We start from the raw sequence: 25458 nt of genomic DNA on the forward strand, positions 1-25458 counted from the left end.
ATTAGTCAATTCTGTACAATTATCTAAAATAAAATTTATGTTTTAGAACAATTTTATTTTCACAGGAAAATTATGAAGATAGTACAGACCTCCCACATCCCTCATGCCCAGTTTCTAATATTGATACTTTATTATTAACTGAAGTCTATACTTTATCGATATTTCCCAGACATCTTTTTTCTGTTCCAGGATACGCAAACATTTAATCATCATGTCTCTTTAGGCTTCTGTTGGTTGTGTTCGTTTTTTGGACTTTCCTTTTTTCCGGTGACCTTGACAGTTTTGATCACAAGTCAGGTATTTTGTAGACTGTTCTTAAGTTAAGATTTATCTTATGTTTATTTCATTATTATTTGGGAGTAATTGATTTGGAGGTGGAAAAATACAGAGTTAAAGTACTATTATCCTCTTATCATGCTAAAAGTCTGTACTGAATCGATATGATTTATCATTGTTGATAATGTTCATCACCTTACTAGATGTAGTGTTTGTAGATTTTTTTCTGTAAATCTACTTTTTTCTTCCTCTTTCATACTGCAGTCTTTGGAATAAAATCAGAATGTGCAGCCCACACTTAAGGAATGCATAGTTATGATCTCTTCAGAGGCAGAATATGCATAAAATTTATTTGGAATTCTGCATGGGATATTTGTCCATTATCCCTTATTTATTTATTTGATCACTTATTCACATCAGTTGGTGGATATTCATTTTGTACTTTGAATTAAAATGTAATAATATTTGCTTGCTCAATTTTTCCATCTTTGGTTATTATAAGCTTTTTTACTTAATACTTGTTTTAGTTTGACATACCCCATGTTTGCATATTTTGTTTATATTTGTTTGTTTCTTAGCACTTTTGTTCTTTCTGAACTTATAAGATACTATAGGTTCATCTTTTTTATTTTCCACACCAGTTCTTCAATCAATCATTTCTCCTAGTATTCCCAGTTCCTTTTATTGGAGGATGGTATTAGAAACCAAGGTCAGATGTCAGCTGGGTGTTTGTTGCTACTAAGACATCTATCTTTGCTTCTAGTGCTTCTCACCTGACAGAACGAGGTCACATATATGCTAACGTGATGTACACACATACACACACACATAAATATTTCTGTATGTAACCAGTTGTGTTGAGATTAAACTGAACTTGAGGTCATACTCATGTCTCCAACTCAAATCCACTACCACAGGATCATTCTAGACTCCTCCCTTTGCTTATTTGAAACTTTCACTGCTAGGGTGAGAAATCTGCCTCCCACTATCTACTATCCCTTTGCTTAATTGTTCTATATCAGCACACATGCATAGTAGTTTCAGGATTATCAGTCAATACCACCATGAGAAATAACTTTATCCTCTAGAGTATTGTTCCTTTGGCCTTCATTTTCACAGACTCTGCTCATTTCTAAAGTGACTTAGGTTAGCACATTATTATCCCACTTCCTTTAGTGAAGTGATTTCATACATTCATAATATATTTAAATATTTTTGTCACATTTGTTATTTCATCCTGGGATCACCAAACCTCACAAAAGACTTTTTTATAATTTGTATATGTTAAGGTTTGCTCTCTGTTCTGTGAGTTTTGGCAAATGCTTAATGTTTTGCATTCACCATTACAGAATAATAAAATACTTTCTCCACCTTAAAAATCCCCCATGCTTCACTTACTCACTTACTCAACCTCTCACCATGAAACAAAAACTAGTCTTGTTCTCATTTGTACTGTTCTGTCTTTTCCAGAAAGTCATATAATTGGAATCATATCATGTACCTTATCAGGTTGGTTTTCTTTAAACCTAGAAGCATTCAATTCAGATTCATTAAAGTCTTTTTCCTTTTTTTTTTTTTTTGGCTAGATAGCTCACTTTTTAAAATCTGAATATGTCACTCTATGTGTACTATAGTGTATTTATTCACTTATATATTGAAAGGCATCTTGGTTGCTTCCAAGTTTTAGTAAATATGAATACAGTTGTTATAAACATTCTCATATAGATTTGGTATAAATATGTCATTATATTTGCTGGCTGAAAAATCTAATAGTTATCTGATCATCTGGTAAGAATTTTTATTATTTTGTGAGACTCCACCAACTTCTTTGGCATTTCCATTAGCAATGAGGGAGAAATCCTGTTATTCTGCATCCAGAAGTTGGTACACCAAAGAGTTGATATTGCCAGTGTTTTGGAGAATTTAGTCACTTTAATATGTATGTAGTAGAAATTTGCAGTTGTTTAAATTTGTAGTTCCTTATTGACAAATAGTGTTGACCATCTTTTTGTATTTTATTAGTCATCTGTATATATAATTTTGTGAGTTGTGTGTTCAGGATTTTTTTTTTTTTTGCCATTTTTAAATTGGGTTATTTATTTCCTCATTATTGAGTTTAAAAGTTCTTTGAATATTTTGAGTGTAAGTCCTTTATCAGATTTGGATTTTGCAAATAGTTTCTTCTATTATGTGCTTTATGTCCTCATTTTCTTAAGAATGTGTCTGTAGAACAGATGACTCTAATAAGGTCGACTTACCACCTTTTACTTTCATGGACTATGCTAATTGATTATGTATTTAATAAACAAACTTAAGGTTATATAGATTCTCCTATATTTTCCTAAAGAAGTTTTACATTTTACATTTAGGTGTATGATCTCTTTTGAGTAAATTTTGTTGCGGATATATTTTCTGTTCTAGTTTTGTTTCTTTGAATATTTCTAATTGTTCTAGCATCTTTTGTTGAAAATATTTTGTTTATTCCATTGAATTACATTTGCTTGCTTCTTTATAAAAAATTAGTTGACTATATTTGTACTTGTCTATTTTTGATGTTTTGTTTCTGTTTCATTGATCTATATACCAGTTCTTTCACCAATAGCATGCTATTTTTATTACTGTGACCTTGTTGGAAGTCTTGAAACTGGGTAGATATCATTAGAATTTTGACATTTAAATAGAGTGACATTTAAATCAGTTTTACCACACAAATTTCTTAACCCATAGTAGGTACTCATTAAAGAGAAGTGATTATTATGTTTTCATAGGAATAAAATATGCATTAACCAGCCTTATCCAAACATTTATCTAGCATTTTAAGTTAACTATAATAATAAATAATAGCATTAGTTACAATCCTATTATAAGCTTATGATATAAATTGCAGTGCTTGTGATAGAGCCTGTTCTAGTACAAATGCTTTATGTACATTAATTATTCATCACAACAACCTTAAGAGGGGGCTGTATTATTTTTCCTAGAGATGTATAAACTGAAGTACTAAGAGTTTAGTACACTTCCAACTTTAAAGAACTCTCAGACTGTGGAGTTAGAATTTGAACTCTAGAACCTGTACTCTTATTGACTATATTTATGTAGTAAAGCTATCAGGAAAAAAATTCTCCAAAACTCTATCTATAGGACTAGTATGTATTTCCACTGATGCTCGTAGATTTTTATGATCACATCAACTTTCTATTTTCTAAGATGCCTAAAAGTATGTTTCAGTTTTATGGCTTGTAAGTCACTTACTATTAGTATCACCAATACAAACTCACATCAACAAAACTACGCCCACGGTGTGTTCCCTCCCTCTTCTTCCTAAACAACCCCAATGGGTTTACAGAAAAAACTATGGGCCTTCACTCATTAGAGCAACACTTTAGGTACATACTGAGTATAAATTCTGGGGAAAACATTTTTCAAATGCTGTGAGTTTAGGGCCAATGGTAATTCAGTAAGTCAGACAAGACCCTTTCTAGGTACTCAGTCATGCTTTTATTATTTATATGTAAATATACTTGTGTATTTTTTCTGAACTTTCATTTTCTTTTTTTTTAAATTTCTTTCTTTTCACAAAAGCCTACATATTAAAAAAAAAATCATATTCCTTACCCTGCATCTGAGCCATTTCCACAGAGTAAAGGATCTTTTTGTCCATCCAAAACATAAAAGTGACCTGTTAATATGAAGAATAAACTCTTTAATTTCATATCAGTCATATTCACACTAAATAAAATCCCCAAATTTGATTGTTTCAGTTCTTTTCAACATACTCATCAATAAAATGTGTTTACAAAGGTAGCTTCACACACACTCAACTGTCTACAGTTGCAAACTCACTCAGAGACACTAAGGTTAACATATGCGGTAATACTTCTTACTGTCATCTCCAATGTAATCCTTCCAATTAAATGTACTCATTGTTACATTAACAAATGTCCCATTTGAATCCATTGTGCCATTGAAGTAGGAAGTGGTGTTGGTTTCAAAGGCAGAATCACTTGGGGGCCATTGCAAACATTTATTCCTCAGGTTGCCCATGAACAGCTGCAGCCCAATTAGAGCAAACACGCTCAGGCAGAACACAGTCAGAATCATGACATCTGAGAGCTTCTTCACCGACTGGATCAGGGCCCCCACGATGGTCTTCAAACCTGAGGAGAAATAACTATGTGTCAACTGAGGAAGAGTGTCATAAACCATGATTTCTTCTCATAAGTTGCACACATTCTTATTTCCCCACAAAATATTGTTTGGCCATGTACACACCAAAGCTTTATGGACAGCCTGATGATCTAAAAAGTAGATGAAGAGCAGACTTTCTATATGAACAGTGTGCTTTCTGGAGGTTCAAAATCAAAGTTTGAATATCTAGGCAGGAAGTTTTGCTTGTGCAGTTTTATGTGCTGCCATAAAAAAGTAAAAGACCAAGTTGCAGTTGTTTCTCTTTTCAGATTCTGTGTTTCATGAGGCTGGTTCCCTCTATCCCATTCTGTACATTAGCCTCCAAGTAGCAGTGATTTGGAGGAGAAAAGAATTTTAAGATATAGAAATGGGCATGCTTTTCCATATAATCTTTTCTCCTTTATAAAAGAAGATCTATTTTTGAAATAGATCTGCTGTGAATGGTAAAAAACAAATCAGTAAAGCCATGGTAGCAAAGCTTCATCAGAATGCAAGACAAAACTTTGCATCATATGCAAGAGAGAGAAGAGAGAGGGGGGAGAGAGAGTGTGCAAAACCAGTATTTTTTTTTTAATAGATGTCTCATGCAATTTTCTGTTAAACTCAAAGGCTGACTTTACAAAGAAGCAGAAATTTCTAAAATTTTAGGAACTAAACTGACATCAAAACATTATTTAACATTCTTTAATGTGACAAAAAAGAACAATAAGTAAGAAGGTTAATTGTATACATTGATATCAACCTCAATATTTTTATAGTGTATTTAAAGTCAGCCTCGGTGTTTAACCTAGCTCTCACCTGGAATCACTGAAATAGTTTTCAATGCTCGGAGAACTCTGAATGTTCTCAATGCTGAGACATTGCCCAGGTCCACAAACTCTGTCACATATCTGTAATAGGGGAGTTCACACACAAACACAATAACACACAAGAAAAGTTGGAGATATAAGGGGCCTATCACCTTACACCAGTTTCTTCTTACCTGGAATTACAGAAATAGTTTTCAGAGCTCGCAAGACTCTGAAAGTTCGAAGAGCTGAAACATTGCCTAGGCTTACAAATTCTGTTACATACCTGTAGAATTAAATCAGAGTTACTGATAGTTTTGGAAAATGTCATACTAAATAAATAATTAATGCTGGATTTGGCATATATAGCCCCTTGAGTTAAACAAACAGAATTGTCAAAGACCTCAGGGTGCCATATGCTGAAAGGTGCCTTTAAAGAAAAAAAAATATGTTACTTTATTTCTATGTAGGTTTCACTAATATGGATAGTTCTGTTTGCAAAACCAATCAAAGTACAGTTGTTCCTATTAAATTTTAGTCAATGAATAACTTCATTTTGATGAAGATAAACACTGTGACATAAAAGTAATTCCATTTATTGCTCATTTTCTAGATCTATTTACCTTGCAATATGTATTCTCAAAATACACACGGCATATAGCTAACTCAACTAATGTGGAAGCTCTACATTTATGCTATGTCTCAATATCCTGGTTTATGCTGTAACTATTACCATTACATTGAAATTAACAAATTTAAAAAATTACTCACGCCATCACAATGACACTGAAATCCAGCCAGTTCCATGGATCACGAAGGAATGTAAAATCTTCCAAGCAAAACCCTCTTGCCAAGATTTTTATAAATGACTCAAAGGTATAGATCCCAGTGAATGTGTACCTAGGAAAAGCATCCAAACCAAAATTAATAATTTAATTTGAACTGTTAAAATACATATTTTCAAGAATGTGAAATCCTTTTGTGTGTGTTGTTTTTAATTCATTGAACTTTTGTTCCTTATTTCTATGTCAAAGAATCTTGTAGTTTACTTAGTCTTATAAGGTTAAGTAAAAGATTAAAGTAAAGAGAAAATATGTTCTTCAGGAATATGTTTTTGTTATACTATTTGGGTTTTAGAAAAATAGTTTCACATATTTTGTGGATAATCACTAAGCTTGATCCTCTTGAGCAGCAATGTCCAACAGAAATACAACCTAAGTCATCAAAGTAATGTGCCACTTCCCGGTAGCCAAATAAAGTGAGAAGGAGCAAGTGGAATTAATTTCCATGTTACATTTTGTGTACATCAATGTATCCCAAACATTATCATTTCAAAGGTTAAATTTACCAAATTCAATAGCAACATGAGGCTGGTGGCTTCTTCATTGGACAGTAGAACCCCAAAGGCAACATAGCTTGGATTCACTTGTACAAAAATGATTAATGATTAACGATTAATCTTAATGATTAGACTCATTTTAGGTTTATTTTACATGTCTTATATGGAAAATATACTTCATTTTTTGTCATTAAATGGTTTGGAATAAAGTCATAAAACTGCCCATCTCTCCTCTTTCTCTCTTTCCATATATATTTGTGAATACATACATATATATATTCATATTCACAAGAAATGATTCAGTTCTATAGTATGTTGTGTGTGTCTGTATTTACACAGTTACCAAAATTCACAGATAAATAAAATTCTTTAACTTTTCATCAGCTACTATCTCTCTTCAATCACTGGGCCAAATCTTTTAATCCTTGCTTAAATTCCAATTTTAGCCTCCAAAATGATGGAAGACTTTTGTTTGCTGTCCAGTGTAGCTCATTTTTCCTTTGAGCATTGACAGTGAAGTTATTTTTGTTTCTGTTTCTTCCAGAAATAGTTGAGAGTACTAGTTTGTAAACACTGTGTTCTTTAAAAGTCCAATCTAAGTCTATTTTTAAGAATACTTTACCCGAGTCACTAAGATTTGATTTATTCTTATTAAAATTCATTGTACCTTCCAGTCTACTGGTGTGATATATGTGAAGAATGTTAGGATAGGTATCTATAAATTGTCTTCTGCAGAAAGTTCTCTCATATGAGGGAACGAAGAAACCAGAGGAAAATGTATGTAAAAAGCTTCACATCTTATTTTCCTAAGTATATTCTCCTCTATTTTCCCTGATAACTCACTTGTTTCAGGAGCAATAGGTATAATTCCCATCTTTGCTTAATTATTAAGTGGCTGACTACTAGGAACAGATGTATTTGATAATCCCAACCTTATGTGTACTTGCACTTTAGTTTGGATCTTTGTGTACTGAATGTAATCACTATGACATTTCCATTTGGAGAGATAACTGGCCTTTTAAAAGGACTTAGAGACACCTTACATGTATGTCCTATTTGTCATGTTAGGGGTTAATGCCCTTATCTATGCTTAGGCAATTTATGAAGTTACTAGGAGTGAGAGAGATTAAAGTTTACACTTCTATTGTTTTGGGAAATATAAGAAAATATGAGAACATTTAGAGTAGGTAGTGCATGGAAGAGTCTTAGAACTTAACTTTGAGAAAGAGCTTTACACTAGACTGAACAGGTATGTAGGAATCAGGAGACCTGGATCTTTCTTGGCTCAGCACCCACTAGGCTCCTGATCTTGTTGTCTCTTCCATCCATGTGATAGGGTTTTTTTAAATTCTTTTTCTCCTGTGATTATGGGGTATATAACAGGACCCTGCCTTGCATAATACTCTCCTCACTATATTATAGTATCCTGAGGCTATTTTGGGTATGTCTTATCTTTAGACCTATCTGATTTCAATGACTTCTGTTTTCATCTCAGAATTGAATTATCTTCTCTTCTCATTGGACTCTAGTTTTTTGTTTGTTTTTGCAGTGACCATTACTATTTTGCTTATTTTCCTCACGACTTGCTGCCAAGTTACTCAAGATAATTGATCAGAAAACCTGCACAAAGTTTTCTAACTGAAAAATGTATGTCAAAACTTCTGTAAAGTCAATTATTTCATAATGGGTATAATGTCTCTAAGTTAATACTGTTCTGTTAAAAGGCAACATATATGTTCAAACATCATCTTTACCTATTTTTCATTAATTTAATATAAATAAATGACACTTATACATGTTTAAATGCTTCAATAATTTCTTCTTCAAAAGCACATAGAAAAGTTTTATATAGTTATGTCTATTTTGTTAACTCCAAAGTCATAAATGGTAACTGAGAGTTCTGTTAAATGGCCTGCCTGAACAAAAGAATTGGATTCTTTATGATAAGGACTTCTACAAAGCATCTTCAAACTACTATTTTTTAAAAATTTTCAACATGTTAAATCACAGAAAACCAGTGACTTAGAGTAGAACATTAAATCCTCATAGATATCTTCAAAAATGGTTAGAAATAAAAAAAAGATAGTGTTTGCTTCAATATCTTATTTCCTATCCAACATTACTTTAAAAATATAAAAATAGAGCATATTAAAAATTTTCACTTAATTAATCAGATACCTGGCCATTGTTTTAAACTATACATAAATAATCTGTATGACCTAAATACCTTCCATTTCACTAAAAAGAATACTTCTTTGATACAAATGATCTCATATATGACTGACAAGGGAATAATGTTATGATACAGAAATTGTGTTACTTCATATTAATGTTTTGAAACAATGAGGAACATTTTTTCCCCCTCAAACTTAGATAGAAAATCTCTAGAAATAAAAAGTACCTTAAAGTGAGAGATCAATAGAAATGTTTCATTTAGTGCATGTAAAGGCTGGTTTAGGGGCCTCAATATATACTGGGCTTAGGCTTTTCCTATTGATTCTGTTAAAATACTGAACCAAATGTTTTCACAAATGTTAAAATAGATGCACCCTGGGTCTCTGTCTCAAGGGGAGAAAGGATAAGGGTGCTAAGAACCCCAGTGGCTGAGATTTTGGATGCAAATGTTAGGAGGAAAACTGAGCAAGTGTTGTCATTGCTTTTCATTAAAGTTTTGAGTCATTTGCCTTTAAGTATATTTCCCTTGAAACTCTGCTACTTTTGGAGTGTTTTTTCAGGATACATTTAATTTCTTTTACTGAACACATCTATGGTGTTTCAGCACAAATGCTCTGGTCTAAATAACCAACATATCTACATATAACTTAGCCACATAAAATGTCTAAGTTACTCAAACACCCAGATATAAAAATAAAATATATAATCAAAATGCCTGATAAAATAATAAAGAGTCAGACACCTGTATCTGTTTAACCAGAATATAACAATAATGGCAATATACTAATGTAAAATAATTCATCAGATTACTCAGGTAATCATTGTACTATATTTATAATGTGTAACAATGATTCTTAACTGTAAGGCTAAATGATTGATTTAGTTTCCTATCAAATGGATGCTAATTGATAACCTCTCTTAAACAGATACTATCATGAATTTGTTGGAAAAAAAAAAAAAAACTTAACTAAGAAGAAAAACTCCCCCAAAGAACCTCCCTTATCTTCTTTCATATTATGAAAATAACTTTTCTTAGAAGTATTTAGTTTCACTTAAAAAAGTGGAAATGTTAAGTCAGATGATAACCACAAAGAGATTGCTAAAGAATATATGTGTACATTTCTCATTCCAAGAAGTTATTCCTACTTACTCTACATTCTTTGTCCAATCTGGAGGGTTGCTCAAGGTCATGAATACACAGTTGGTCAAAATAGTGCACATGATAAGCATGCTGAATAAGGTAGATTATAGTTAAGGAATAATTGTTAGTTTGTTTTCACGGTTATTTAAAAATGATCCAAAACACACACACACACACACACACACACCAGAATTTATCAACACAAGGTAACTGGGAAATCAATTTTACTTATTAGCATTAAGATAATTATAAAAATAATAATAAATTTCAAAGCCTGTCACATGGTCTTGGTCTATTCTTTTTGAAATTTTACATCATTTACTTACAAAACTGAATTTAATATTTGAAGCAAATGGGGAATATTTTTCATTTGAATCAGTTTTGTAAAATTGCAGTAGAAGGGCAACTCACCCTTCTTTAAGTTTATAGTATGATATAAGTGGAAGCATTGCACTTCAAGTATGATTAAAATTTTCCATAAATTTACAGTAGGTTAATGAATGCAATATACAAAGCCTAAGAAATATAGACCAATATATTCAAAGATCACCTTGAGACCTCTACTGTAGGGAGATACTCCTTGTAGTGATGTAACTCATTCCTTTATAACATAATAAAGTTTTGTGCTGATATGGTAATATTATTTGCTAAGGTTTTGGTTTTCACTTTAAGCTGTAGGGAAACTCAGAGGACATCTAGCTATCCTCCTGCATCTGGTCCACATCATTCCAAATCAGATAAGAAGTATTGTGAAGAATTAGCTGTAATCATTCTCTTGGTATCTCAATACCAACTTCACTGTAAGAAGACTATGATTATTTTGAGATAAATATGTGATATTTTAAAAATATAATTTACTTTCAAATATCAACCCATAGAAGAAGAGAATTCAAATGCCCTTCAAAAGGCTGTCAGTTCCATTTGCTGTGTCTCTTAGGTTAGCTGGTCTTTTAGTTTATATATAATTTGCCTATATGAATGCCAATTCTTAAACAATACCTCAAACAAATCACCTTTCTATTTTATCACTTCTTAAATATTTATTGGAATCTACACCTAGTCATATATTCTTCCCCTTCACATATACTTATTTTTTGGTGGGGGATGCTGGGGATTGAACTCAGGGGCACTTGACCACTGAATCACATTCTCAGCCCTATTTTGTATTTTATTTAGAAATTTAGAAACAGAGTCTCATTGAGTTGTTTAGTGCCTCACTTTTGCTGAGGCTAGCTTTGAACTTGAGAGCCTCCTGCCTCAGCCTCCCGAGCCACTGGAATTACAGGTGTACGCCAATGCGCCGGGCACATATACTTTTTGATTGCCATTGTAAATAGGTTTTTTTTTTTTTTTTTTTTTTTTTTTTTTTTTTTTTTTTTTTATAGTGTTGGGGATCAAATTCAGGGCCATGTGTATATGTGCATACCAGTAAGTACTGTACTACTGAGCTACAGTCCTGAGACTACAAATAATTTTAACAACTTTTTGATATATTATCAACCAGATACAGAAGCATATAATGAAAGTTTAATAAATATTTACTAAAGGAGAAATTAAAGAAGGAAAGGAGGAGAATAGATTCAGGTGCTAAATATACACAGCCAATTAAGGTACAAAAGTTGAAACATTCAGCAGGTCAAGGTGGCAAAGTCCCATAATCCCAGTAACTTGGGAGGCTGAGGCAGGAGAATCACAAGTTCAAGGCCTTAGAAGCAGAGCAGGACCCTAAGGAATTTGACAAAATAAATAAATGAAAAATAAAAAAAAGGACTGTGGATGTAGTTCAGGGGTAAAGTGCCCCTGGGTTCAATACTCATGCCCCAAAAGAGTTTGAACATTTAGTAAAACAGATAATAATATTAACCACAATGGACTAGCAATGGCCACGTATTATTTAATTAATATTAATAAAAGTCTTGGGCTGGTGTTGTAGTTCAATGGTAGAAGTGCTTGCTTTGCACATGCGAGGCACTGGGTTCGATCCTCAGCACCACGTTAAAAAAAAAAAAATAGAGATACTGTGTCCACCTACAACTAAAAAAATATTTAAAAAGAAAAGATTGATAAAAGTCTTACGGAGATTGGCTCTTATACCTACTATACAAATGTAGTTCATTTACACATTCACTATAATGGTTTCAAATCACTTCAAGAATAATAATAATAATTCTATAATAATCTTAAATATAAATAGCTTTATGCTAAAGCCAAAGGCAATAAATCAATTAAACTAACAATGCTACTATTAATCTCAAAGACATAAGCATTTTGAAAGAAGGATGACATTTTCTTTAAAAATTTCTGTTAGAAATAGCACTTGAACAATTCACATAAAAAGGATATGAGTGTACTAAAATCTTAATAGCGATTTTCCTTACAGGGTTTAATGGAGTTAAAATATACAAGGCAGAGGTGGCACTGAATCGGAAAATTGCCTTCCCTTTATTCAATACTATAAAAGTCTGAAAAAGAAAACATGAGAAAGAAATTGTTAGACCTGTGGCTTATTTGAAGAGTTTATACACATCAAGAACTTGTTTTGTCTTTTTTTTTTAAACCTGATTTGTTTATTCAAACTTATTTGTTTAAACCATTATAGACATGTAAAGTATACATGTAAGGTGTTTCTCCCTAAATTAAAATAAAATTATAGATAAAAATACACTTTACTATTATCTAATCTGTCTCTAAGGTTCCAACTTGCTGATACAAACTGATAATCCTACACAAAATTTTTTAGCAAATTATAATGTAGCTTTACAGATTTCAATTCTATTTAAAGCTTGCCATCTGTCTCCAGTTTTTGGTAACTTTTCAGATTATTCTGTACACATTGCTATTAAAATACTTTTTTTTCTAAATATTTTAATTAAATCAAATCTTTTAACTCCAAAATTTGTGGTGGATTCCTATTGTCTCTTTAGTAGTTCTCTTCTTTTAAAAATGTTCAAGTGGGTTGAATTACCTGGCTTTGCTGATTCTGCATATCAGTTGAGAAGGGATCAGCTTCCCAGCTAATACTGAGAAGGGACAGCTGCATTGAAAATTAGCCTGAAAACATTACTTTGAAGGGCATTCCACAGCTAAAGTTCTATGATCTGAAAGCTATAATTATGAACCTAGCATTTAAACTATGCTGCCCAGCGACTGCTGACCAAGTCATTCTTGGATCATCTTTTATTTTCTCCTACAAGAGTCATCTCTGCTCCAGCCAATTCAATCCACTCTTCAATCCTACTCACAACCTGTCAAACTCTCCCTCTGACTCCGAAAATGAGTGTCACAGAATCTTAGAGGAAGGCAGATCCTGAGAGGTCATGTAATCAAACTCCCTGCCATTTCAGGAAGACATCTCCAGGACAGACTTGACAGTAAGGTCCCACCTAAACTGACCCACTATAAAATCAGTGGTTCTTAAAAAAGCTTGCCTGCCAAAATGTTCTGGGGAGATTTTTAAATTGCTGATATTTAAGTCTTATCTCAGACCCATTGAATCAAAAGTTTTGGGGTATGGCACAGATGTGGGTATTTGGGACACTTTCCTTGGGTGATTCTAATGTGTGGTCGGGTTGATAAACCCTGTTCTCTGAGCATGTCCTCAGCTTTCAAATTCACCTCCTTCCTCACATCATTCCAGATAAATCACACTGTTTCTGACCACTCCTTAATTGCCTCCTTCACCACTAAGTCTTAGTATATAAATTTGCATTCTTTTGCATGTTGCTTGTAACCAGAATTCAAATAGCAATTTCCTTTTAACCTTCATTCTAGGGACAACCAGGTTAGAAGCAGTTGTAAAGCATTGAGCACAAAGAACCTATAATCTGTTTCCCCATTTCTCCCTGCAGTATTTAATAGCATGGTTTTAAAGTAAACACTAGTTTTAATTGAATATGGGTTAACTTGTAAGATGCTATTCACCTTTATGATATCTGCTCTCTGTATTGATTTACTTGATAATATGTTTTTTACCCTTTAACTATGGGCTATATCCCATGTATTCATGTTTACTGACGACATGCTCTGTTTGAACAGGTAGGCAGAAATATTTGTATTGTGAATATAAGGAGCAGGGAAAACATGTTCTCTGTTCATTGCCCTTTTTCTTTAAAGACTGTGGTGCCAACCATTACTTAACTAACCATTTTTAATAAACTGCACTCCATAAATTCTATGAATAGGTCTAGTAAACTAACCTTTACTAGCAGGATTACTACTAGGATTATCTGCAATGGTCAACGGACCTTGGGAAGACTTCCCTTGAAGTATAGAAGGATTGTCTTGATTTCACAGGATTAGATAATCTAATATTACAGTTAAACAGCCAAGATTGATTTAGGCATTCAATGATAGTAGTAACATGTAAAAGTTCACTATAATTTAAGGTGCATTAATTCATGTTTTTTTCCAAACAATTTCCCTGAAAAGGAAAATTTTCACTTGCAACATGAGAAGAGGACTTTGTTTTGAAATATCTCCAAAAACAGAGTGAGCAGGAATTAAATGTCCCTTTTAAAAATGGAACCCTCTGCTATTCCTGCAGGATTAGCCTGTGTAGTACTAGTGGAATTAGGCTAACATGCCAAGAGCATCTTTATTAAATTTATGTTCTGGAACAGGGCAGACCTTAAGAACATAATCCCAGTTCATTTCTGGAGAACAAAACCCAACATAAAACCTTGAGTTAAAAAAAAAAAAAATTAGGAATAAAATACCAATGTCCTAGATAATGTAAGAATTACAAGAAAAACATTTGAAAATTGGGGCTCTGATGTTATTAAACTATGTACACAAACTGGAAATTACTTGAGGCAATGACAGATGATTAGGTGGATTAGTGCCAACTTTAAAGTCAGTTTTCCAAATTGTGATAAATAATGATGTGCCTTTAGAAAAAATTTAGTTCATGTTGCTACTACATTGTAAGTGCTATAGTTGGAACTATATTACACCAGTTGTTTTCTACTCTGGAATACTATTTACTCCTTTTTCCCAGGCAAATGCACAGCTTGTAAATTCACTAAAATTTTTGCTACTTCGAAGCAAGAATAAGCTTTACATCTCAATGAGTAGGACCACACTAGAGTTTTAAAAATACAATACAACCAATTTTTAACAAATCTTTTACTATATTAATAAATACTTTATACAGTTAGTGGTTTGGAGCTCTGGCTCTGGAGCTCGATGTCCAGATTTGAATCCTGTATTGAGCACTTACAGAGTGTGACCCTGGTGAGCTAATTTACCTTTTTTGGCTTTACTTCCCCATCTGTAAACTAAAGCAAACAATAGTAACCACTTCAATGGTGCACAGAATATTAAGTGAGCTAAAATACTCAAGTATTGTTCAACACTGTATAAATACAGTAAATATTAGCTATTATTATCATTGTCACTAACCTCATCCTATCAGCATGATCAAGTTACATGCCATGAAAACATACAGTGATGCTATCCATCTGGTTAAATTGGGTACCAAACTATATCACTTATTAATGGCAGAAGTCATATTATGCTTTATACTATTAAAATGCTCTTTGATTGCAATATTTCATATAATTAACATAGCTTAATGTCATAATCTTAAATTCTATACTTTCTTCTGTTGGCTTCTTCCATTAGCTCCTTCTATGCATCACTCTTTTTAGTAGCACCTCAATCTTCATCTCTATCAATACTTTGTGTATAACAGGAGTGATGCCAACAATACAGAGCCTGACTAGAGATCTCCTAGGAAGGGTCACAACAGCTGGGAATAAATTATGACCCAACTCTGGTTCCTGGCTATGGAGGTAGTAAGAACTGGTTTTGTCAGCATAAAGAGAACAAATCCTGTTTTCTAGTGGCAGACTCACATCAACCAAACTTGAAAGCCTGACACATAAAATCAGATGCCAATCTATTTACAGGGAGATATATTACTTTCACATGGACTAAAATAATTACAATGGCATAATCAGAACATTCTTTCCTTTCAGCAGATCTTTGGAAAAACCAATTATGAGCAGAAGTTCCTTACTGAGCTTTGAGTCAAAATCAGCTGATTTAATCAAATGATGTAGAATGCTTTATGTCATCCATTAGGCTAGCCCAGGGTAGCCCCTCCATAATGAGCTGGCCTTGCCCTTTCAGTCCAAGGGAGATCTGTCTCCCTTGGATGATGTTTATCCTTATTTTTTTCCCACGATCCCACCAAGTTGACCAGTTTCCTCTTAAGTAGGAAATATTTTTAATCATGTCAGAGTGAAAAATATCCCTGTCTCCTGAAGATATATTTTCAAATAATTTAGATCAATAGTTCTCGGAGGAGAATTTCTGTTTTGTTTTGTGCCTCATTGTCATCACCATTTGTAATAATACAGTAACTAAATTCCAGAACTTTCTTTATCAACTCTGTAATGCAGTGCTGAAAAAAATATTTCAGAAGTATATACATATGTAATTAATACCACCTTTTGTGAAACTAGTTAAAAAAGGCAAAAAGAAAGAACCTGTTTAATTGTTCCCATTTGTTTTTATGACGTTAAATAAAACATTCAAAGGCTTGCTATAAGTGTGGTTCATGTACTGATAGGATGGGTATCACCTGATGGTTTGTAAGAAATGGAGAATCTCAAAAAAAAAAAAAAAAAAAAACAAAAAAAAAAAACAAGAAAGAAAGAAAGAAAGAAGTGGAGAATCTCTGGCTCCACCCCAGCTTGAGGAATGAGAATCTGCATATTAATAAGATTCTCAGGTGTTTATTTGGCAAGTTTGAGAAGTACTTATTGAAAGCATGGGGCTAGTCTGCATCTGAATGATTGTCATTTCCTTTAGCCAGCATTTATTTTGTAACTTTAAACTGAGTATTGCTTAAAGAATGCAATGTTCTCAACCATTGCTTTTTAAAGAGTCTGCTTTGACTAAAAAATATAGGTGTTCAATATCTTCCTTTAGCCATAAGTCACTAGCTCATATTGGTATTAATTTACACTTATTTTCTACATTGAAATATTTTTATGCATGTGAAGATAATATACAAATTGTGGTTTTAAGATGCCAAAAAGCCCAGTAGAAAGCTTAGCATCTCCATTTGTTCTTTTAATATTTCCTATAAAATATCACCAACCTGCTTTAACTCCAGAACTGGCTAATTCTTGCAGAAATGTGTGGTTAATTTAGCATTCACAACTGTTGCTTTAAATCATGTGTAGAAGGAGAAAACTTGAAAATTTTCTTTGTTCTAGTTTGGGGATTTTATTTTTCTTCTAATTTTGACATTTTTTTCCCCTCAGGATAAGATTTTAAGCATATATATGTATTCTAGAATATAGTATCAGAATCTTGGTTTGGTTAAGATTAACTCCTAATCCTATTCCAGGTTAGCGGATGGAAAACAAAAATATATGTCCAGGTGAAACTGCATCTTTGTGTATTATCTGCCTATGGGAGGGTGTTAAGTTGATGATTATTTCTCGTCCACTAGAAACCTCAAGCCAAATAAGAACTTAAAAGTAAGAAGCACAACATAGGCCCATACTTATATTTTTCTTTTTCTTTTGCACAACTGTTTTGTTGTCTATTATGTGCTTACCTATGCTAGTAATAGCAGATATTCAGCTTTGTTGGAGTCAAATTTAAGTTTTATTATTTATTTCAATTACTGAGAATTGTAGATATGGTTATCTATTCATATTTCCTCGCTGTAATCAATTATTTATTTCTTATGAATGTTTCTGTTTATTATACTGTGCATAGAAGTAAGTGGCCCTAAAGAGTATTATACAATCTTTGCAGGAGAAAAAATATGGGTGCCCTATGTATATAAGTCCCAGAAAAGGATGTTAATGTTAAGTGTTTAATTAAAGACTCATTGGACGTACAAAACCAACACTCACTTTCTTATTGATATAGTAGGGGTCCAGGTCCTCCAGGGGCTCTGACACCATCTCTGGAGGAATGTCTCCGTAAATAAATGGAAGGTTCTTTCCAGCTTCCAAGTCACTGTTTGGCTTTGGTTTGTTCTCATCATCATTGTCTTGTTCTTTCTTGGGCTTCTTGGCTTTCTCTTCTGCGGCACGTTTTTCGATAGCAGCAAGAGATTCTCTAGTGAAAAGGCGGAAGCTTTCAGGTCCCGGGGGTACCAGCAGTGCCTGTGCCATCTTTTCATCCTGCACATTTAATTACGTTTAGCTTCTTGCATAAGAATTGCCTACAATAAATGAAAAAAAAAATGCTTGAAAGTTAGGAGAGAAAGTGGCAAAGAGGGGACAAGAAAATCAACCAGAATGTCATTTTCAAAGTAATTTTTAAATGACCAAAAATCATGCTTTCAGAGGTGTACTACAAACTCTAACTCAGAAACATCATCATTTGATCTAATTTTCAATAATTCATCTTTGCAGATCTACCAAAATTCTGTTCTGCATGTTAATTAGCTTGATTTAGTCATTTTACAATGTTGCTATATTTCAAAATATTACATTGCACACAATAAATATGTAGAATTTTATGTGCTAACTGAAAGATAAAAATCTTAAAAATAGCCTATCCTGAGATTATTGCCAAAATGTATTACAATATACTTTTGACAAAAGAGTAGTACTGATAGTAAATTGTCAATAAAATTGTTTAAAAGCCCATATCCACCCCCCTACCCAACACGCACACTTCTTTTTTCACAACTTTCTAACTCCTCAAATAAAAAAGGACTGGTAACAATGCAATTATTTTGATACATGCCTGACTCAAAATATCAGAATAGGAAAGAAATTATTTGCCTAACTCAACCATTGCTCTGGTTGTCAGCATCTTTGACTACAGCACCACAAACTATCTGACCAACAGCAGCTCTCCAAAAATAATTTATCTATCTTTGGTTAGTATTTCCTGGCTTTTATTAAGTTAAACTCATTTTTCTTTTAGTTTTTCACCTGGATCTTTCTGGGGCACCATCTGAGGCAATGCAGAATATTTATTTCATTTTCCAGTTTGCTACCCTTCAAGTATTCCAAGAAAATTTTAATATTCTTCCTGATTTTTCTTGTTGAACTTGTGGCTAAAAGAATGGACCATGGAGCTAGATTCCTCCCTCTGATTTAAACCTTGGCTCTGCCACCGTTATGAGATAGGTGATCTAGGAACACCACCTCCTCATTGCTTCAGTCTTCATCTATGAAATAGGAATAATAGGAAAATTGACCACCCAGGATCGCAAAGAATAATCAAGTTAGTTGATGTTTTGTCTAGAATAGTTTATGGAGTTAATAATCACTGTATTAGAGTCATTGATCATAATTGAATTATCTTCATTTTGCCAGACATTTCTCTTCTTTCATCACTTCAAGCATTCTCATAATTCAAACCATTCTCCTTTAAACAAGCTCTTGACGTGCTGGGACCACAACAGACCCTGGAGCTTCAGGAAGGCTCTGAGAAATGCAGAATACAAGGGCACATTCACACATGCCTGACTCCTGACTGGGAAAGAAGAGAAGGCAGACAGGTGGAGGACCCTGCTCAGTTTCCCATGGAAGGAAAAATATATCTGTCTGCAGGAAATATGACAGATCTGTTGAAAATATAGGAAATGAGTTACATGAATGTTGAATCATAAGTAGCAGTTATTTTATTTTGCATCATGACAAAAATCACATCTAAAAAATAAAGACAGGGAATAGAAAACAATGATAACAACAAAACATGATGGGCACATCAATCATCTTGTAAAAGGATCTGTAAACTACGGTATCAAAATCATTGTTAAAGTCATTGTGATGTTTTCCCCATCCAGAACCAACTCCCTCCAGCCCCCACATTTATTACAGTCTCCATAGTACTTTATCCCTGAGTGACCTTCTAATTTTTGGCAGTTCACTGAATGCATGTACTGAGCTTACAATGAGAAACTCTGAATTCTTTAGTAATATAAAAAATATGTATATAGTTTACTATGTATTTCCTGAGATTAGATCTGAATTTCTAGTCAATAACTATTACTACATATATTACTGGTTATGTGTTCCAATGACAGAAAGCATTTTTTAATATTAGGTGTGTCTTATTTATAATATGATATTGTCAAATTATGGTATAAAGCCTGCCAAAAAGTTACATCAATTTCCCTGTTAATATTATAAAAAGAATTCATGTTTTCTGGTTCTATATATATTTTTTTCACTATCAAGTAGCATATGAATCAGAATGCCTGAGAAGAATATTATTTTACTAAAAAAAATCATTTTTATACTTTCTAAATCCATGGAAGGCAAGACTATATTGAACTAATGTTTTCACCATCTCAAGTCAATTTCAGTGACCACACTATGACCAACCCAACTCTAGGCTGTGTAGTTTCAAGTACAGAACAGTTAAGCATTTTCTGCAAATCTCAAATACCCAGAGATGTGCAATCCACCTGTCTCTCATCACCTGTCACAATCTGAATGCCTGTGATTCTTCCAAGTGCTAAAGAAGCATGACAAACCTGACTTATGGAAATTCTCTGTAACACACTTGCTTTCTTAGGAAAGAAGAAAAGTTGCTTTTGTATTTGAGTTATTTTAGTTGAACTGCTTTTGGTCTCTTTATTGACAATGAACTGAAGAACATGCAGAAATTGGAATGGGTGATCTGGGTTAACAATGAGCCTGCCAAGGACACTTTGTCTGTCACTGAAATTTGCACAACCTCAGCATCATCAAAATACTTCATCACAAAGGGCTGGGGAGGTAGCTCAGTCAGTAGAGTGCTTGCCTTGCAAGCACAAGGCCCTGGGTTTGATCCCCAAAACCGCAAAAAAAAAAAAAAAAAAAAAAAAAAAGGTGGCAATACTCTGAGACAGAGATAAAAGAATGACATTTCATTTAATTGAAGTCTCCTCATTCCTAAGGTTTCAAAATAAAATTAGATTTGAAGTGTCAACCATGGAAAGCTTTTACTAATCTTCGCAGATTATGATTTCTCTAAAATGATGTAGGCAAAGATGCCATTATAAGATCATGAAAATTTATTGTCAGAGAAATAACCATTTACCTTCTTATTCATTTATCAAGGGATAGAATAAACAATTTGATTCTTGGTCAAAAGGAAGAAAAAAAAAAATCTCTGTGAAATTCTCATATTGTTGTCTCTAAATCCTGAGCAGAAAGGCTAGTTCCAGATTCTCAGCTTTTTCCCTACAAGGGAAATTGGGACTTTCCAATGTTTGGGTAGGCTGTGACTTTAAAGAACTCAGTGGGTAGAATTTCTCATAGCTTCATCTATAGCTATGATGTTCAGAAACCTGTCATGGTTCTTTGGAAGTTCCGTTTTAATTTTTTTCTCTTCTTTCTTGTCCTTTGTGAGCTTATTATACAGAGCTCTTACATAACTTTATATTCATATTAAAGCAGACTTTTAAAAATTAATTCATGCTGATGCCTTGGTATGGAATATATATTATTAATGAGTATATGTGCATTATAATTTATTAAAATACATCATATTTAATATACCAAAGTTTCTCCAGAATTATCTTTTCAAGAACAAAAAAAGATAAGAAAAAAAATCTAAGAAAATGATTCTTTTGATTAACAAATGAAGGGTCTGGGCATGCTTGTAATCCCAGTGATTTAGGAGGCTGAAGCAGAAGAATCCTAAGTTAAAATTCAACCTCAGCAACTTAGTGAGGCCGTAAGCGACTTGGTGAGACCCTGCTTTGAAATAAAAATTTTTTAAAAGATGGGAGCTGAGGGTGTGGCTCAGTGGTTAAATGTCCCTGGGTTTAATCCCTAGAACCAAAACAACTACAACAACAAAACAAAAAACCTATATGCATGATTGTGTGAGTAAATCAAATGCATCCCTCTGTTAATTAATAAAAAGACTGTGGTTCAAGATATCTGCTGTAGGACTCAACTATAGCATTTCAAACTTGGAAAAAACCTTGGGGTTGTTTATTCAAGAATTTTGAAGTATAGTTATGTATCTAAACTGCTTGAACCAGGCCTTAAAGGTCCCTTCTTCTATGGAGCTGGCAGTTCAATGGGGGAGACAGATGCTTTTATAAATTATTATAATACAATTATGTACAGCTGGTTATTATCTGAAGTCATTAAAGGGTTCAATTTATTCTGCCAAGGGAAGGAAAGAAGAGTTATGGTTCAGGGAGTTTCCTTGAGAAAGTGATATTGGAGTAGGTTTTGCTACGTGGAACTTGACAGGGGTTGTTGGTGGTAGGAGTGGGGGAAAGGATGTAGGAAGATGTATCAGAAGAGACACACGAAGCAGTGGGGGCCATGTGTGTGTGGACACAGACAAGGAAAAGGGTAGAGAACTACAAGCAGTTTGATATGGGTGTACACCAACCTACACAAAAGGGAGTGGGGTGAAATAGGACCAGAAATTTAGGCGGGAGAGGTCACCAAGTGTCTGAACAACACACTAGGGTAGGCCATGAAAGAACAGTGACATAGTCAATTTGAAGATTGAAAAGATGGCAGCAGTATGAAGGGCGGGCAGGAAGGGTGTAGTCCTTAAGCAATAGTTTTCTTTGGTTTCCGTGTCCCTTTGCACTCTTAAAACTATTAGTGAACACAGAACAAAAATAATTTCCTTTCCGGGTAATATTCTTCTTTGATAACACATCAAGATTCTAGAAATGATAGTTTATTAAATTGGTTTCAGTGTGGAATCTGAAACCATGTCAATAAACTTTTGATCAATCTTGCCTTTTGAATGCATCTTTTAATTCATTATGCATGATTCTGTACCATCATGCATGGGTCATTTGGAAGGTATCAGTGCACTGTTATGCATATCTTCCATGTTTTGACAAATTTCACTATATAACACCCAAGAATCACATTTGTTAATATCACCAGTGACGTCATGAGGAAAGCCATAATGTCTGGGGAGGCTGTCAGGCTCCCAGTGGCAGGTGAAAGTTTTCCAAAGTTCCAATTTCCACTTGAAAGCTCCAGTTTTAACATTGACAACAAATGCTGTCATTTGCTTTTCCTGAAGTGGCAGGCTTTTTCTTTGTTCATTTTTGAGAATATATGTGCCAAATATCCAAGTCTGAATAACCGTCGTTTGTCAGTTATTCTTTCAAGTGAAAATGGTGTTCCATGAAAAAAAAAATAAATAAATAAAGCTACTTTTTCAGCTCCTGACTCCAATAATCACAGAATTGCTTCTGAAAGAACCATGGTGCTTAATTCTGCTCCAAAAATACTTTATGTACTCTTTCCCTTTCATCACACAGAATACTAAAAATGTGTGTTCTTTAGGGTTGAAGTTTAACAAAATTAATATTTACTGTTTCATCAGAGATTTCACGTGTGAACTGGCATTTTTTTTTTCTTAGAGTGTATGACAGTGAAGTAAACAAGGATGGTTCCTCCAGTTTGATGCCACTACTAAAGCAGTAGCTATTTTACCCCCGTAACTATTGCACTACCAGTGCAAAAGCCCAAACAGTGAAAGCAGACAGTAGTATCCTAGTAATTGCAAAAATAGCTTAGTCAGTCACAGCTCCTTCCCCCAAAGGGCTCCAGGAACCTCCAGTTGCATAAAATCCACACTTTGAGGACAGCTGCCCTAGAAGAAAGCAGTTGGTGTAAAGGAGAAAAGAAGATCTGACTACCGCTCTGGTGCTAATAGCCATGAACTTGGCTTTGGACCTGGACTCAAGCCCTGGCTCTGCTACATTTTAGCAGCTTTAAAATCCTTTATAATCTTCAACTTCCCTTGCTGTGTAATGGAGATGCTCATAGTAATGAAAGCACATTCTCTGCAGAGTCAACATGACATTCATATGAGAAAGTGCACTATTGGCTAAACATATTACCTGGAAGATGGTAGGCCATCAGAAAGATAGGAAAAACTGAAACCAAAGAGTGTATTCAAGGCAAGATCATAGGAGGTAGAAAATCAATGAGATTTTGTACTGACTTGATACAAAGAATGAAGAAGTGTTATGGGGTTAATCTCATTTCTGGGTTTCCAGCTTAAGGCACAGGTTGACATTAACCCAGTAGAGAAGAGGAAAAGATTTGTTAGCATAATAATAAATTCTGTCTGGGACCTGTTTAGTTTAAGATGCCTGTGGGATATCTGGTAGGTAATTAAAAATATGTGTCTGAGATGCAGGGAAGCTGTCTGAGCAGGAGAAATGTTGATTAAGGGGTCATGGGTTGAAGCTGAGCTGGGAATCCTTCTGACATTGCCTAGGAGAAAAGTGGAAAGGTGAATAGGCAGATCTTGTGGGACTGTCAAGCTTTAAAAAGAGGAAACATAGAGGATATTAGACAATGCAGTCAGAATGACTACCTGGATCCCAAAAGAGGAATTTCCAGGATGCTAATTAAAAGGCATATAGTGGATTTGACAATTAGTCACTCTTTGCTTTTAAAATAAATGAAGAACAGGCTCAAAGAAACTAAGTAATTTTCACTGAAATATCTACTGATAAACACAAATTGTTGCTTTGAGGCAAAACATTTTCTATACCTTCTATGCTTCATTGACTTTTCCTATTAAAGTTTATGTATTTGTCCTGAATAGTGCTATGTATGATTTGATTCTGAAGATTTAAGCTATATGTAAATAACTACAGGAAAAAATAGATTTATATAGATCTATTTAGTCTTTCAGGTTTACATATCAGTGTTCATAAACTTATGAAAGTATGTAAAACTAACCAATACAATGAATACACACGCTAACATTTGTTAATGAATTGGAATCTGAGAAAAGTTGCATAGCAAATATTTGGCAAGTACCTTCTCTCACATTAGTTATATGACATGTGGGTTCTCGTCTTGCCTAATTTTCCAGAATAGCAGACAATTTTGCAAATTTTATTGGTCTGTAACCTGTTAGCAATCTCTCCCTTTCCCTCCCAAGAATTTTTTATGATTAAATTGCAGACAAAATTGATTAGGTCTGGTCTGTTCCCATAGAAACAAAATTATGTTGGAAAGCTGTGAATTTGTCATCTTCAAGGACAGAAAGGTGCTCTATGTCACACATGTGAGTTATCAGAAGAAACAAAAATTCATGATGTATTTTCTTGTCCTTATGATGGCAGAGTGAGTTGTTAGAAAAAACGTGGTTTACTGCCAAGGGAAAGATGTTGTGTTTTTCTTGGTATCAACGCAACAGACTGTCATAGGAAGGGCATAATCTAGAAGATAAGATGGACCAATTAACTACCCTTCTACTAAAGAACACAATTTTTTTCCAATATGATTTTCATTTAGGACTAATCATTGTCTGGTATTTATCATGTATTCTCAGATAGTGTATGCAACCAACAGCATTATATTTTATTGAAAACATACACACAGGATTCGGCACATTGTAATGACAACCACTGGACATAATCCAAGGCATATTAAGTGCTACTTTATGTATTTCAAGAGTTCTGAAATAATATCTGGTTGGTGTGCCTTTCATAACTAGATGGCTTTAAAGACGAAAGAATAATAATCAACAAAATTCTGTTGAATGATTACTATGTCTCCAATACTCCCATGTAATTTACTCATATTAGCTCATTTAATCACCATTACAATCTCATGAAATTG

General features: G+C 33.7%; 1 protein-coding gene across 1 annotated transcript in view; it reads right to left on the reverse strand.

Annotated features, from left to right (window-relative positions):
• Nucleotides 1–25458, reverse strand: part of SCN3A (sodium voltage-gated channel alpha subunit 3) — a 113219-nt gene that overhangs the window by 66170 nt on the left and 21591 nt on the right. Inside the window, exons 3-9 of the mRNA XM_079134399.1 lie at nt 17785–18098; nt 12251–12369; nt 9917–10006; nt 6024–6152; nt 5447–5538; nt 4161–4433; nt 3892–3955 (exon numbers count right to left, since the gene is read on the reverse strand). Coding sequence (XP_078990525.1) covers nt 3892–3955; nt 4161–4433; nt 5447–5538; nt 6024–6152; nt 9917–10006; nt 12251–12369; nt 17785–18048 — 1031 coding nt within the window. The 5' untranslated portion in view covers nt 18049–18098. The remainder of the gene's footprint in view (nt 1–3891; nt 3956–4160; nt 4434–5446; nt 5539–6023; nt 6153–9916; nt 10007–12250; nt 12370–17784; nt 18099–25458) is intronic.

Source organism: Sciurus vulgaris (assembly GCF_902686455.1).
Source record: "Sciurus vulgaris genome assembly, chromosome: 3".
In the NCBI taxonomy this organism is placed as follows: domain Eukaryota; kingdom Metazoa; phylum Chordata; class Mammalia; order Rodentia; family Sciuridae; genus Sciurus; species Sciurus vulgaris.